The 14051-nt window shown below is 47.4% G+C and overlaps 1 protein-coding gene across 7 annotated transcripts in view; it reads right to left on the bottom strand.

Annotated features, from left to right (window-relative positions):
• The window catches only part of PLEKHA7 (pleckstrin homology domain containing A7), a 207935-nt gene that overhangs the window by 55904 nt on the left and 137980 nt on the right, over nt 1-14051 (bottom strand). For all 7 annotated transcript variants that reach the window (XM_064492545.1, XM_064492540.1, XM_064492542.1 and 4 more), the window contains 5 exons: nt 10780-10891; nt 9905-10009; nt 7350-7422; nt 5831-5931; nt 568-743 (listed from right to left, as the gene is read on the bottom strand). In XM_064492545.1, coding sequence (XP_064348615.1) covers nt 568-743; nt 5831-5931; nt 7350-7422; nt 9905-10009; nt 10780-10891 — 567 coding nt within the window. The remainder of the gene's footprint in view (nt 1-567; nt 744-5830; nt 5932-7349; nt 7423-9904; nt 10010-10779; nt 10892-14051) is intronic.

Below are 14051 nucleotides of genomic sequence, written 5' to 3'. Positions count from 1 at the left end.
CGCTTTCTCTCTGGGAATCACGCATGGCCAGTAGACTCCGAAACTTCAAGATCCCTGATGGTACCATTGACTGGCCCGCTTGAGGGAAGGGGCAGCAGGAAGACAACTCCCAGGTCAGCTCTCAACAACAAGGTGGGCGGTTGGTGGCCCATTTCTAGTTTGCAAGACCGTTCTTGCCCATCCGCTCCCTCCTCCCCAGTCTTGTGCCCCAAGGTTGTCACTTCCACCACACACAAGAGAAGAAAACCTGAGAAACACACAACCAGGTTCTAATGCTGAGTATCCGAGAATCTCCCCCCACCCCCAGCACCCCCTGTTTCTCTGTTCAGTGAGGACAGTGGACTACATCATTTCCAGGGTACCTCCCAGCTCTGCCTGCAGCATGTGCTGGCCATGTATGCATCCTCCTCCCAGAAGAATTCATCATTAAAAAGGACTTCCATGAGAGGGTAATGCTTAGTATGTGTGAGTGAACGGTGGAATTTTGGGCACCCAACCAAGAGTTCTTATTTGGGTCCCCCTCCTGTGTAGGAGGTGCTCTGGCAGGGACCCTCCACGGGGACTGACCTCTTCAGTGATGACCGAGACAGCACCTGTGCAGCCTGGTTCATAGCCCTGACCCAAGCGTTCATGTCCTCCTGGGTGTCGGCGCTGAAGTAGTAGGTCCTCATGCCCGACTGCTCGGCCTGAGAGCCCCCAGCGGAGCTGTTATAGATGAGCGCTCGCATGCCCGTGTGCACAGCCTGTGAGCAGGAGACAGAAACCCAGGTCGCAGAGGTTAGCACACGCTTCACTCCCAAGAGCAAAAACCAGGACCACCCTGGCCAGGTTCTGCCCTCTTCCAGAGGGAAACCCCACGCACCACCCGGCTTGTTTCCACACCTGGAAAACGTCATGGGCTGGGCTCCCCTTTCTTAGTGCAGCCAGGCAGGCCCAGGAACGGCTGTGTCTGTTCCCCACAGCAGAAGCCCTGCAGCTGTACCTGTTCCCTATTATTTCACTCCCATTTAGGGAGGGGCACACAGTCAATTCAAGGCTTACGTGAGAAAGAGATTTTTTTAAAAAGGCCTTCCTTCCATAGAGGCAGACTCTCGGGAATCCCTGTTTCGGTTCTTCTGAAGCACCTGATGGCTGGAATTGATTCAAAAATCAGCAGCAAGAGCAGGCGACCTGGTGCAGATATTCACTGTCTTCCCTACCTGGGCTTGAAACGTGATGCGTGCCCATCAGGGACGCTGCTCTTCCGTCTCTCCAAAGCAGCACCACAAAGCTCACCTGAATGGGTCTAACACTTGACGGAGATCCTGGCACACCTGCTATGCACTAGGAAGCCTCAAGGTGCTTTCACATGTTCCATGCGCCCTGGGAATGACCCCTGAAAAACAACTGGGACGGACTGCGAACGAGAGGCAGCACCAGTTCTCCCCTTGTGTCGTTTACATTTGCAAGGAAAGAGCTCATCAAATCTGCACGGGAAGGTAATGTGGAAAGAGGAAGATTTACAGGGTGCCTCTTGCTTACTTCTGTGACTTTAACCTTTTAATTCCAACAGCCTTGAGACATAGGAATAGAGTCTCTGTTTTACAGGAGTAGCTAGTAGAGCTCTGAGAAACGAGGTAACTTTCCTAGATTTCCATGTCTGGTCACAGATTCTTCACAGCACTTACCATTACCTTGTATTGTTTACTTTACACACTAGTTTATCGTCTGTCTCCTTCTTGCAGAATATAAACTCCATAAGAGCAAGGATTTTATTTTGTACACTGCCGCACCCCCAGGAACAGTGCCTGGCACACAGCAGGTGTCCAATAAATATTTGTTGAATGAATGAAAAGCTGGAGCCAGGATTTACACCCACATCTGTCCGACTCCGAGTCCAAGCTTCTCTGTACAATGCTCCCAAGGTCTACCCAGAAATGAGTATGAGGATACAGATCACTGGCATGATAATCTGGATCCAGAATGAAAGGCAGGTGCCATGCAAGGAACAGTCAGAGAAGGCAAAATGAGAGAACCAAATAGAATCTGGAAAATGACTTGTTTCCAAAATCACCAATGGTCATGGATGAAACCTCCCAGATGAACCGTCAGTGTCTACTTCCCCTCTCACACCCCTAACATCCAGGTCCAAGAAGGACATTAAATATGGGCCTGCTTCTGACATTCACATATCTGAATCCACCCAGCCTGGTGCCAAGGGAGTCCAGGCGAACCTGGCCTGCAGCTAAGGGTCCCTACAGTAGCCAGAGAAAACCTGACTTGCTTCCCGACATGTATAAGCAGTCACAATCTGTCCCAGGAGGGATTCCTCCTTCAGCAAGGTGGAGATGTGGCAGAAAGAGGAGCATGAAATGGGACTTGTGCCTGCCTTGCTGTGTATCAGCAGAAATTCTTGGAAAAGTTCCCTTGGACAAAGACCCGGTAAGATCTCTGACACTCCCTGCCCAGTCACAGCGAGTTCTAGGATAGGCATTTATTTGAGTTACCTAAGGTAGTTCACTGAGTGAGCCTTCTGGAAACTTTAAAACACTATTCTCTGCCCTCCCCCAAAATCACTAACTTATAGGGGACTAACCATGAAATACAAATAAGCCTGAACCTACCTTAACTTGGGAAGCAGGATCGTCACTGACCATGACTCCTATGACAAATGACTGCACCACGTGATCTGTTTGCAGAATGGGACTACCTGCATCCACTCAGGCAGAACTGGCTAATGACTAGTTTTCCTGGAGAGAGCTCTGCATGCGTAACCAAGCATTTACAGTGCAGTGATACCAGCTCCATGGATGTTCAGAAGAAAGGGACCCAACCTGTCCAGAGGGCTCAGGGAAGGCTTCCTGGAGTTGGGGGAAGGTATTCCAGGTTGTGATTGAAGCTTAAGCAAAGACCTAGGGGGAAAGAAATGTCCTGGACCTTTAGGCAACTGTATATGGCTAGAGGGAAGGTATAAGATGGAAGTTGGAAAGGCAGGGAGCTTAAAATGTGGCTGGAGAGATAAGCTGGGACTTCCAAGCCAAGACTGGGCTTTATCCTGAAGGCAGTGGAGAGCCACTGAAGGGTGGATGGTGGGTGTACAACCTAAGCAGGTGTGCAATGTAGGAACAGTGTGAAGGATACTAGCGGCTGCAGAGGAGTTTGCAGGCTGAAGCAGGGACGGCCAGCGCCCAGGGTGCTTACTACGTGCTCGGCGCGGGTCCAGCAGTGAGCTAGTTATCTAGCGGAAGGATGACGGCAGCCAAGATGGAAGGGCGACAGCAGCAGTGGAAAGGAGAGAGATGTGAGAGATACACAAAGCACAAAATCGAAATGGTAGAGGAGAAGACAGCTCTTTCCTGTTCTCTTCTTATCCCCTAATAACCTCCATGCCGATGCAGACAAAGGCAAGGACTCTGTCCTTTTCATTGGTGTGTCCCCAGCATCTATATGCATCTATATCCAGCCAAGCACAACAACAGAGCACAATAAATATTTGCTGAACAGACGTAAGTAAAAAAAAAAACCCTGTCTTTTGTCTGGCATTCAGCCAGAATCTAAAGCAGCGGGTCCTAACCTTTTCATGGCATCAACCCTTTGGACAGTACGGTGACTCCTATGAACTCTTCTTAGAATGTTTTTAAGTGTACAAGTAAAACAAAGGAAATACATTATATTGAAACACAGTTATCAAAATATGTTTTAATGTTGTGATATAGTGATACAAATGCCTCTTTAATAATGTATTGCATATAAAATCTAGTGACAGATATAATAATTATTGTAATCTCAAAGTGGTGATGAGCATAAATGGTATTTCAAGGTATTTCCGACTGTAATGTGATATAAGGATATCTCTGGTTTCTATTGGTGACCAAGCACAGGTTCTCCCACTACCTGCTGGTGCCTGCTTTCTTAATCAAAGGAAATGTTATGGGTTACGAAAAAGAAAGATACGATTTATTCATCGACATGTAGAGGTTAAAAAAAAGGAAGGTGTGATTTATCTACTTGGGGGTCTGTAGAGCTCAGGTCACAAACCCTTAGCCTTGGACTTGAGGGAGGGAGAACAGCTAAAAGGGAGGCAGCTAAGGCTTTTCTCCACTGAAGACTCTTAGACCCTTGGCTGCATGGGGAAGTCTTCTGCTCCAGGTCCTGGATCTGAGGGGCTCCTACTGGATCCACAGGCCAAGGGAAACTGTGGATCCAGCAGGAGCTCTGTGGGGAGCCTGCAGAGCACGAAAGGCCCGCTGGTCGGGGGGTGCACAGTGGCTCCTGGAGGCCACCCTCAGCCCTGCCTGGCCCATCCTGCAGACCTGGCAGAGCCTCAGGGTCCATCTAGCACCCCAGCTCCCTGGCAATGCCTGGAGGCTTCCAGGCTGCGAGCACAGTTGGAGAAGACACACCTTCTGAACAATCTCAGGCAAGGTGCCCTAGCAACAGTCAGAGAATTTCAGCTCTGGAAATAGAAAAGAACTGACAGCAGAGGCAACTATAAGGCCTGGGACACGGAACAGCGCACAGTCCTCAGTGTACCCAAGAACACGGATCCTGAACTGCCCCAGGGCCCATCCTCTGGTCCATAAAATGATGGTGCTGCAACCCGAAGGGAAAGAGAACTGTTCCACACTTAGGAAACCACAGCCCTTTCTGGAGAACCAGCTGAGCATCACCAGATCTCTCTGTAGTAGCTTTTCTCTGCTCTCAGACTCTCAAGACCCTAATGACTCCCCCCAAACGTGCATGCCTTCTGTCTCCCAGACAAAAGATTTAGGGAACACTCTTGGTGAAGTCTTTCTAAAAAAAAATTTTTTTTTGGAAAGAAAAGAATCTATGACACATAAAAGATGTTTTCCTAGAATGTATTTTCACACTATCCAATGAAGTGTTAAGATGAAATATATATAGTTACTATAATCAGTTACTTTGGGGATATTCCAAATGCTGCTGCCCAAAAATCACAGACAGCGTCATTACCCCAACTGTTTGCCCAGTAGCAATGCTCAATCCTAGAAAGGAAGGTTTTTTGAGAAAGACTTTCAGGCTGCAAAAAACCACTCTGAAATTCATTGAACAAAACATTTGCAGAGCCAGCAACAAGCAGGAGAGGCTCCTGAACCATTAAACAGAAGAGTATTCCTAAAATGATACCAATAAACATTAATGCAAACCACCTCCCACCTCCTGCAATGTGTGTGTGGAGGTGACCGGAATAAGACGTGGAAGAAAAAGCAGAGGAAGAGATAGAAATCGTCCTCCCTCCCTGTAACATCGTCGGAAGGGCATGGAGTTCAGGGTGCAGCTCTGCCTCTAGCAGCTTCCAGTGTGGGGACTTTGGGCAAGTTTCTTTACCTCTTTGATCCTCATGTTGCTAATTTTTAAAATGAAGGTAATTATATTGACCTCACAGGCTCCCCACAAGCATCAAACGAGGTAACATGGATAAAAGCACTTCTTAATCATAAAAGGTTTTACAGACACAAGGCAATACCGTTTCATGCAACGTGACGTGAAGGAGGATCTAGAATCTTCAACCCACAGCAACTCTGGACTCACCAGGGATGGAGACAGTGATAAGAAAACATGAGAAGGGCCATGCTCGATATGTAACCACAGGATGAACAGCGATAGGAAAAGAGGGGTCTAAATACATCAGTAAGGCTGGGGCAAAAGCTCAGATACAAGTGAAAGCACTTGTGATGTGATATTATTCTTGTTTAACATGAGTCTGAAACGCTCAATTTCCTAACTTCTTCCCCCTTCCCAAAAACAATGGCTTTTGTGAAGCCATTGTTTTTGGGAACATGACGTTTCTTAGGACGGAGGTGCTGCATTAGCAGAGAGGGCGCAGTACCTTAAAGGAATACTTGCGACTGATGCGGTCCTCAGGGGTCACCGGCGAAATCACGTAGCTGGGCAGAGGGATGCTCCCAAGGACCACTTCTTCTCGGCTGTCTTTGAATGCAAAAACACATCAGAATAACCTTCTGTGGCACTTCCCTTGGGCTGGTGCATCCACTGCCCAATTCAGGGCTCCTCATCTCTCCCAGGATGACTGCAATTACTGATGGTCTAGGCAGGTGCTCCAGGGACCTTTGTGCTAATGCTGGAACTACACAGGCGCATCAGACAGGCCCCACCCCTGAGGACGGGGACAGGCATGTAAACACGCTCAGCCCCACCTGCTAACTCCTGAAATACAGCAGCATACCAAGTGCTGCGGGAACACAGAGGCAGGAGCGGCACAGAGTCTGCGGAAGTTGAGAAGGCTTCAGAAGATGATATTTAAAGTGTTGTAAAGGATGGGATAGGGACATCTGGGTGGGGCAAACCTCACAGGCAAAGTTAGAGCAGGTGTGACATACCCTACCTTCCACGTCCATTCTCTTCCTCCCCCAAACCATCTTCATTACCAGAGGTAACTGACTTCCTCATGACAGAGTTGGTTCCATTGCTCTCCTGCTCAGAGGTGCTTGCTGACTGTCCACTGAATACAGAATGAAGCCCAACGTCCTCTGCCTAGGGTCACAGCCCTCTTGCATTTTGGTCCTGACCTACCTCCTGGGCCTCATCTCCCAGTATATGCTCCATGCAAGTCTCACTCTAGCCTTGCAAGTCTGTCATTCCACTTCTTCGGATTCTACAACTTGAATCATGTTGTTTCTTCTGCTTGAATGCCCATCTTCCCCCTGCACACGGGCAAAGCTCTATCCAACCTTAAAAGCCCAATTCAAACCCTATCTCTTCTAAGAAGCCTCCCCCAATTCTCCAATATGGGATTAACTTCTCACTCCCCCTGAACTACCTAAGCACTTTGGATATCTTCTAACGCACCTATCACCCCCTAGTCTTGTCTTAAAAGTAGGCTATCTCTTCCTCTGTATTTTGAGCCTTACTTCCTTCTCACCTTTGCACAACCCCTAATTCTATGCGCTGGGGCTTCACAAATGTTCATATGGCCATTCACCAGTTACCCATCCAATAACAGGGGATAAATCCAGATAACAGTTACAAAATACAGTGGCTCATTTACACTTCTAGCTCTCTAGATTTCATCAAAGGCGTGCCTATGCCCCAAGGCGGGGCAGAAGCTGGAAAAACTCCAGACCTTGAGACCCTTAAGTAATAGGCAAGCCAGATTCTATTATTTCAACTCAAAAAAAAAAAAAAAAAAAGGCACTTCCAGTGCTGGGACTGGTAAAAATGAAGTCACCAATCATCCATGAATGTAAAAGTGAACACTTCGTCAGCTTAATGGGTGATTAATGAGCTCAGGCCGCTGGTCCGATCACTGATTTGAGAAGACCACCACTTGCATCACCTCACCACCCCCTCCAACACAAAGAGCCCTGGTGGCCCGAGCTTCAGCTCACCTTTATAGTAAAATAAGCAATAATCAGCAAGCACAAACCACCTCCTTTTCCATAGCCTCATCCCAGAACTGTCCTGCAAAGCAAAGAAAACTAATCAGGGCAATATCTGAGCAGTGTTCCCCGTCCCCAGTCACGTAAAACCTGATTCTGGAACCAACACTTGCCCATATTCATTCTTTCTTTAAATAAATGAATAATATTTTATTGCATAGCTATTCTTTGGGTAGGACATTAAAACTTAGATCCAGTGATGGTTTATCTCCAGGAAGTTTTGTTTCCTGGAAACAGATTAATAGATCATAAGCATCCTTCTTTTAGAAAGGAAGAAATGAATTCAAAAATACAGTTCTTCCATGTGACAATAAATATATGTATGTTCATGTATAACTGAAAAATTGTGCTCTACACTGGTATTTGACACATTGTAAAATGACTATAACTCAATAAAAAATGTGAAAAAAAATACAGTTCTTCCATTTAGAAAGAAATCAGCCTTTAACAAAAAGCAAGTTATTTATTTATTTACTTAGTTAACCTATTTGTTCAGGTACTATGCTGTGGAATACCTTCACTTGTACTGATTAAAAAATTGATTTACATAGTATGGAACAAAGAGTTTAAGTTAGCTAATTAATCAGTGAGCCGAAGTTCTCGTCTCAGCAAGTTCAGTTCTCTACCACCAGGGACTGGTCCTGTTTTCCTCCACCCACAGAAAAAGACCTGGATTTTCTTGTTATCATAACAAGACTCTGTCTTTACTCATCTAAAATGTAAATCATTACATTTACTGAAAACATTTTAGGTGATTGCAAAAAAATTTTTTAAATATGGCTAGGGTAGGAAAACAGTAGTGTTTTAAGGTCACTTTTCTCCCAAGCCTAGGAAAATTCCAGAGCCACTTTTAGCTGTTAAAACTGTCTTCCTTCTGCAAAAGTTTCTGACAGGCTTAAATTTTTAAAAAATTTTGTTCATTCTCCACTTACTAAAGTGCTAAAAACAAATTTAATTTGTTGAGTTCGGGCATTTCTTGGTTTTATCTTTTGCATTAACCAGGTGGTCTCTAACGTCTTGGTATATATTTGCTTTGTTTGGAAAGCTCTTCTCCATCCTTTCATACTTGGTTCAAATGTCACTTCACAAGCACAGTACATTCTGCTGTGTGTCCACAGCACTCCACACAGACCTCTGTTACAGTGACAGCACAGCCAAAGGGCCTGGGCAAGGGGGTGGTGGTTGGGGAGAAGAATTATTCACAATCCCTTCCCTCTCCCTCCACATTTCAAAGGAGCATCCTTTTGTTTAATGGGGACAGGGATACAAACAGAAAAAGTCAGAGGGTTAGATTACTTAGATAAGAAAAGAGATGGGCAGAGCTAAGAAAGAATGAGACCGAGCTGTCAGGGAAGGGGGTATTACTGAGAAAGGTGGGGTGCCAGACGAGTGTCTGCCAGAAGAGGCTGGGGAGCTGTGGTAGCTGCCATTGGGAACAGAATCAGGGGAGAGATTTCAAGGGAACTTTAAGGAATTTCTTCTGTGCAGTATACAAAGAAATGCCCTCTTCTGTCTTCCCATGAAGACTTTAGCAAAAATTTACATCACTTCTCTCCGAATTTGTGGTTTTTTGGATAATATGATATGTGAGAGACTGTGCTGGGTGATGACATGACGCGGGAGAGGTCCATATCTGTTTCCCCCCGTAGACTATGACATGAGTCCTCAAGGGCTGGAAGCACACATTGCTCTTTATAGATCCTGTGAAAGCACTTAGAACATGGAGACACTTGGTGCGTGGGTGGGTGAATGGATGGATGGCAAGAAGGGAAGGAAGGAGACAAAAGGGATGTGTTCTCTGCACCTTGGAGCTCACAGCCTATCTATGGCCAGAGGATCAGAGGCAGAACAACTGGTGTGAGGCTGGAGATGAAGGATGGCCTGGAGGGAAGGGAGATGGAGCTGACAGGACTTTCTGACCAAATGGATGTGGGAGAAGGAGGACCTGGTGATGGTGCTGTGGTGTCTAACCTGGGTGACTGGGAGAATGGTGGTATCACCACCAAGATCCAGAAAAAGTAGGTTGGGGAAAAAAGGCAGGTAAGGGGTGAGGAGATAATGAACTGAGTTTGGCTGATTTGGAATCTGAAGTTCTAGGGAGCTAGATATGTTTGCTACACTGGGCGAAAGAAAAAGACGGAATTTTTTTCAGCCAAATGTTAGCAAAGGCTCTTTAAATCAGGAAGAGAAGTGCTGGCAGAGGATTGGCAGTAAGGCTGGATTCAAGCTGACCCACCCACACTCAGGCCTGGGTCCCAGGACAGCCAACAGCACTGGGAACCAAAGCAGTTAAGTGGTTTGGGGAAGGAAGCTGCAGCCATTGAGCAGACTGTCCACTCACAAAAAGGAACAGCAAATCACTGAGCACGATGGGTGAAATCTACAGGCCTCAGACAAACTCAGGAACAGAAAGCTTATTACGAGCCTGTTCCCAGCTCCCGGGGGTCAGGGTAAGGAAGGAAATCGGCAATCTCCCTGCCACCCTCCCTCCTCAGTCTCCTCACCTGCTTGTGCAGCCAGCCCCTCACCACCACTGGAACATTGGGGTTCCTCCGAATGGCCTGGTCCCTCTTCCCAAAGCTGTGCACTTTATTGCTGGACTTTAAGATCTAGGAAAAGAGCAGACGTGAACTCTAGAAGCAGGGGGGATTTAGAGAGGCCCAAAAAAAGCACCTGCATGACATGAGGGCCGCCGGCTCCCTGTGCCTTCATCTAAGCCATAGTGCCCTTTGATCAAAAGGACAGCAAGAAGACGGAGAATGGGCATGCATGTGGCCACAGCATTCTAATTAAAAGGCAAGTCCAAGAGTTAGCAGACTTCCTGTCTGGGTCACAGAGAGAAAAAAAAAAAAACGTACAGGGGTTTTTCAATCAACTTTCACCAGCAGCTCCTGGCCCTAATGTGTCCTATGGCTTTCTGGAGCAATGCTAGCTTTTGGTCACTGATTTTGCCAATTTCCAGGTATTTACCCCTCCTATCTGGTTCGGTCCTCAGCATTCTTCCCTTCTCCACATTGCTGGTTCTCTTCCCTGCTCCTCAGTCAGTAATTCCATATCTTGGGCACAGAAACCTCTGGGCCCCTCTGTCATGAATCTCACCACATGTGCACAGAGGTGTGGCCCTCCCAAGACACACCGGGAAAATGAAGACTGTGTCCAAGGCCCTAGATGTCAATCCGGGTTCCGTGAGCAATCACCTGGCTTCTTGGACAAGTGACATAACCGCAAAAGACTCAATTTCCTGATTTGTCATTTGGGGAGAATACTTGTTACATGGCTCCCTCACAAAACTGGTGAAGGTCAAATGGGTCTCTGGCTACAAAGGGACCTGGCAAAATACAGAAGAAGGGAAGGTAGGGACAAGTGACCTAGAGCTCACCTTGGGGCCAGGCTTGGCCTCCACGGTGGACGTGGTCCCAGCCGTTGATGTTTCACTGACCATGCTGGACGGTCTTTGGTTTCTCTCTTGCTTTGACATATGTGGATTTGGCCTGTAGGGAGACAGAAGAGAACCCAGTGCATAAGTGGTCAGGCTGCAATGGGAAGTGGAATCTGATTTATTTCCAGTTAGAACTGGTTGATGAGCCTTACAGAACCCAGCTCGGATCTTCTAGAGATCACTGAATCCCAGACTGCAGCTGGAGGGGCACGCTGCCCAGCCTACCCATGAAAGCCGGGCAATCTCCACAGCCTGACACCCCATGAAGGGCCCAAGGCAGTCATTCCTGCCTGCTCTCCCAAGGTCCCCACATTTATTCTCTTCCTTGGGTGTCTGTGGCAAATCCCCCATCAGATGGGCACACACAGTCACACCACTCTTCTCAGGGAGAGCAATCCATACTCCTTACACACACACACCTCCATCTCCCTGGCTCCCAAAGAAGCTGGTTATACTTAGTAACAAGAAATCACTTGCGCACACATCCACACCCCCAGATACACAGAGAGAATCGCTTACATAAATGCCAGTGGGGCTTGCCTCCCAAAATAGACTACTCAACAAAGAGTCCTATTCTAGGAACACTCCATTAGCCCCAAAATAGAGCCATCGGAGAGATTAACCCCTTGTGCCATGTCTGGAGAGCAAGAAAAAAAGAAGCATGCCTAGGTCCCCAGTGAAGAGCCCCTTGACGCATCCCCGTCAGTATCCAGTTACATCATGCTTCCCACCAAGGAGTCCCACCTGCCCTGGGAGGGCCAGCACCCTGGGAACATCCTGGTGCGGCACTTAACAGACATTGTAGAGAACCCTTCTCACCTGCCTCCAAAGAACCCCAGCATTTACCAGAGTCTTTCAAAGCAGCAGCGGCAGCAAATGACTCCACACAAATCCAATCCCTATCTGTGAACAGCTCGATGCCTGATTCCCAGACCCTGCTAACTCCAGGATCTGTAAGCCTTGCTCAAAGTATAAGTTCCAATGTTCAACGGTGTGGGTGTCTGCTGCTCTGATGGCCCAACAGGATCTAGGCAGCAGTAAACTGAGGTTTTTTTGCCTGAGGAGTGGAGAAAACCTAATTTGGAGGCCTGGGCCAGGGCCCTGAGGAGATGGACATGGAGGATCCAGGAAGAACACAGCTGAGAAAAATGTGCTCTGGATGTCCGTTCGCCAGGCTCTCTTTCACAGAGGTGCTACGAGGGAAAATCCTGGTTTCCACTTCAAAGATGAGCTGCTTTCTTCAAAACCACCACTGCTCAATGGAATATGCAATCCTTCCCACGCCCCAAGACAGAGCCCAGATACCCTGCACCATTAGGGAAGTTCTTCGCAGAAGTAGCTCTCTGAGCTGTGCCAGCAGCAGGACCGCTGCAGTGGGCAGCAGCTTTCCAAGGGGCTGGGCCCTGCCTGATGCTTGGCAGCTAGAGGTGCAAGTCCCACAAGGCAGAAAGATCACTGGCTCCTTATCAGCTCAGGCACTCACTCCAGATTCCCCGCCCCCGGCCTCCATCCCAGCCAGACTTCTGTTACTGCTCCCCACTCAGAGAATGTCGCCACACTTGGAGCCCGCTCACTGTTGGCAGAGGCTGTGCAGCAGAGAGACAACCGCCAGCTGAGGGTGGGAAGGGGCTCTGAGAGGCTGCCTTGTCCAGGCCCTGCCTCCAGGCAGAGCTATGCCCAAAACGTCTTCCTGGAACCTGGTCTTGCTTGACTTTTCAGATTTCCAGAGGTTGAGACAAGGAAGAAGAGTTCTTAGGTCATCTCAGTTATGGCAGCTGTATCTCTAAGCCAAAATGCAGGACATGAAGTCCAACAATAAAAAAGACTGGTTTGGAATTTTATCAAGTTTAACTGGTTCCAATTTAAGACACTGATAGAGAGTTATTATAGAATACTTGAGAAATATAAGGAAAAAAGCTAAAAGGAAAGAAAAAAATCACCATAGTCCTGTTATCTAAAGGAAAATCATTTTTAATACTTGGTATATTTACTTTCATTCTTTTTTATATGCCTGGGTTTTGGGGCGACAGGGGGCAGGGTGCTTTTTTGTTTTTATATAACTGTGATCATACTGTGCTTATGATTTTGCATCTTGATTTTAAAAACTTATTGTAATATAAACATTTTCTCCAGTTTTTTAACCTCAACCGTGTCATTTTAAATGACTGCATCATATTCCATCAACTAGATATGCCATTCCTCCACGTGGGACAAAGAAGAGACTCTCTGGATTTGTGACTGGCCCAGGAAATCAGGGCAGATGGCCACTTTTGCCATTTCTGCATCTTCCAGTCTTGAGCTCTAACTTTAATCACCCTCCTGCATTCTAACCCCACGTCCCCTCCCCACACTAGCTTCTGGGATTTTGGCTGGCCAGGGAGCTCCTCCAGCCAAAAGTACTGGAAGAAAGATGACTGTCCTGCAGCCTTGGGTGGGTGAGAAAAGGAGGTACCACCATCACCTAGAGGGCCAGGTATAAACAGATTTCAGCTAGAAAAGGCCTGGCTGTGGCCCCAACACTGAACATCGGTGAGGGACAGTTGAGGGGCAAGGGTCAGGAAGAAACACATAGAGACAACTCTATTCTCCATGACTACAGAGACCACTGCTCAGCCTCAACCACAGAAAGCTGGCTTATTAGGAGATAGGACTAACGTCCAAACTCAGTCTGCTCCAGGGAGGGGACCATGTCACCTCTACAAACAGGTAGTATGTCTCCACCAGGGCTCCCCACTCAAGCAATAGACTCAATCACTGCCTGGCAGTCCCTGACCTGGCTCTCTGGCAGAACAAGGCACACAGAGCTACCCACTTGGCCAAGAAACAAGAGCTGCATTCAGAGGATATTCCTCTGAATCTCTTCAGCATGGGTGATGGTCTCTGAGGTCCTCCAAGGGTGACTATGACTTTTGGAAACCTCTAGAAGTTATCTGGAACTTCAAACAGTTTAAAAAAGAAAAGAAAAAAGGATGATGAAGATGGTGGTCATGCTCGGGCACCACTTGGTATCCAAAAATGAGGATATTAAAAAAGTCTCAAAGTCTCACCAGTTACATCTTACAGGTGTGTTCCCCACTTAAGAGTCTGGCAGGGCAGACACTGATTTGTCCTCAGCTCCTCAGACTGAGTTACACTCCTGACAAGTTTCATCCAAGAACTGGCCCCTCCCCTAGCGAAGAGCCCCTGAGCTGAGCAGCTGTGAAGGCGGTTCA

Source organism: Camelus dromedarius, chromosome 12 (genome assembly GCF_036321535.1).
Source record: "Camelus dromedarius isolate mCamDro1 chromosome 12, mCamDro1.pat, whole genome shotgun sequence".
In the NCBI taxonomy this organism is placed as follows: domain Eukaryota; kingdom Metazoa; phylum Chordata; class Mammalia; order Artiodactyla; family Camelidae; genus Camelus; species Camelus dromedarius.
This window is presented reverse-complemented; position numbering and strand designations above follow the sequence as displayed.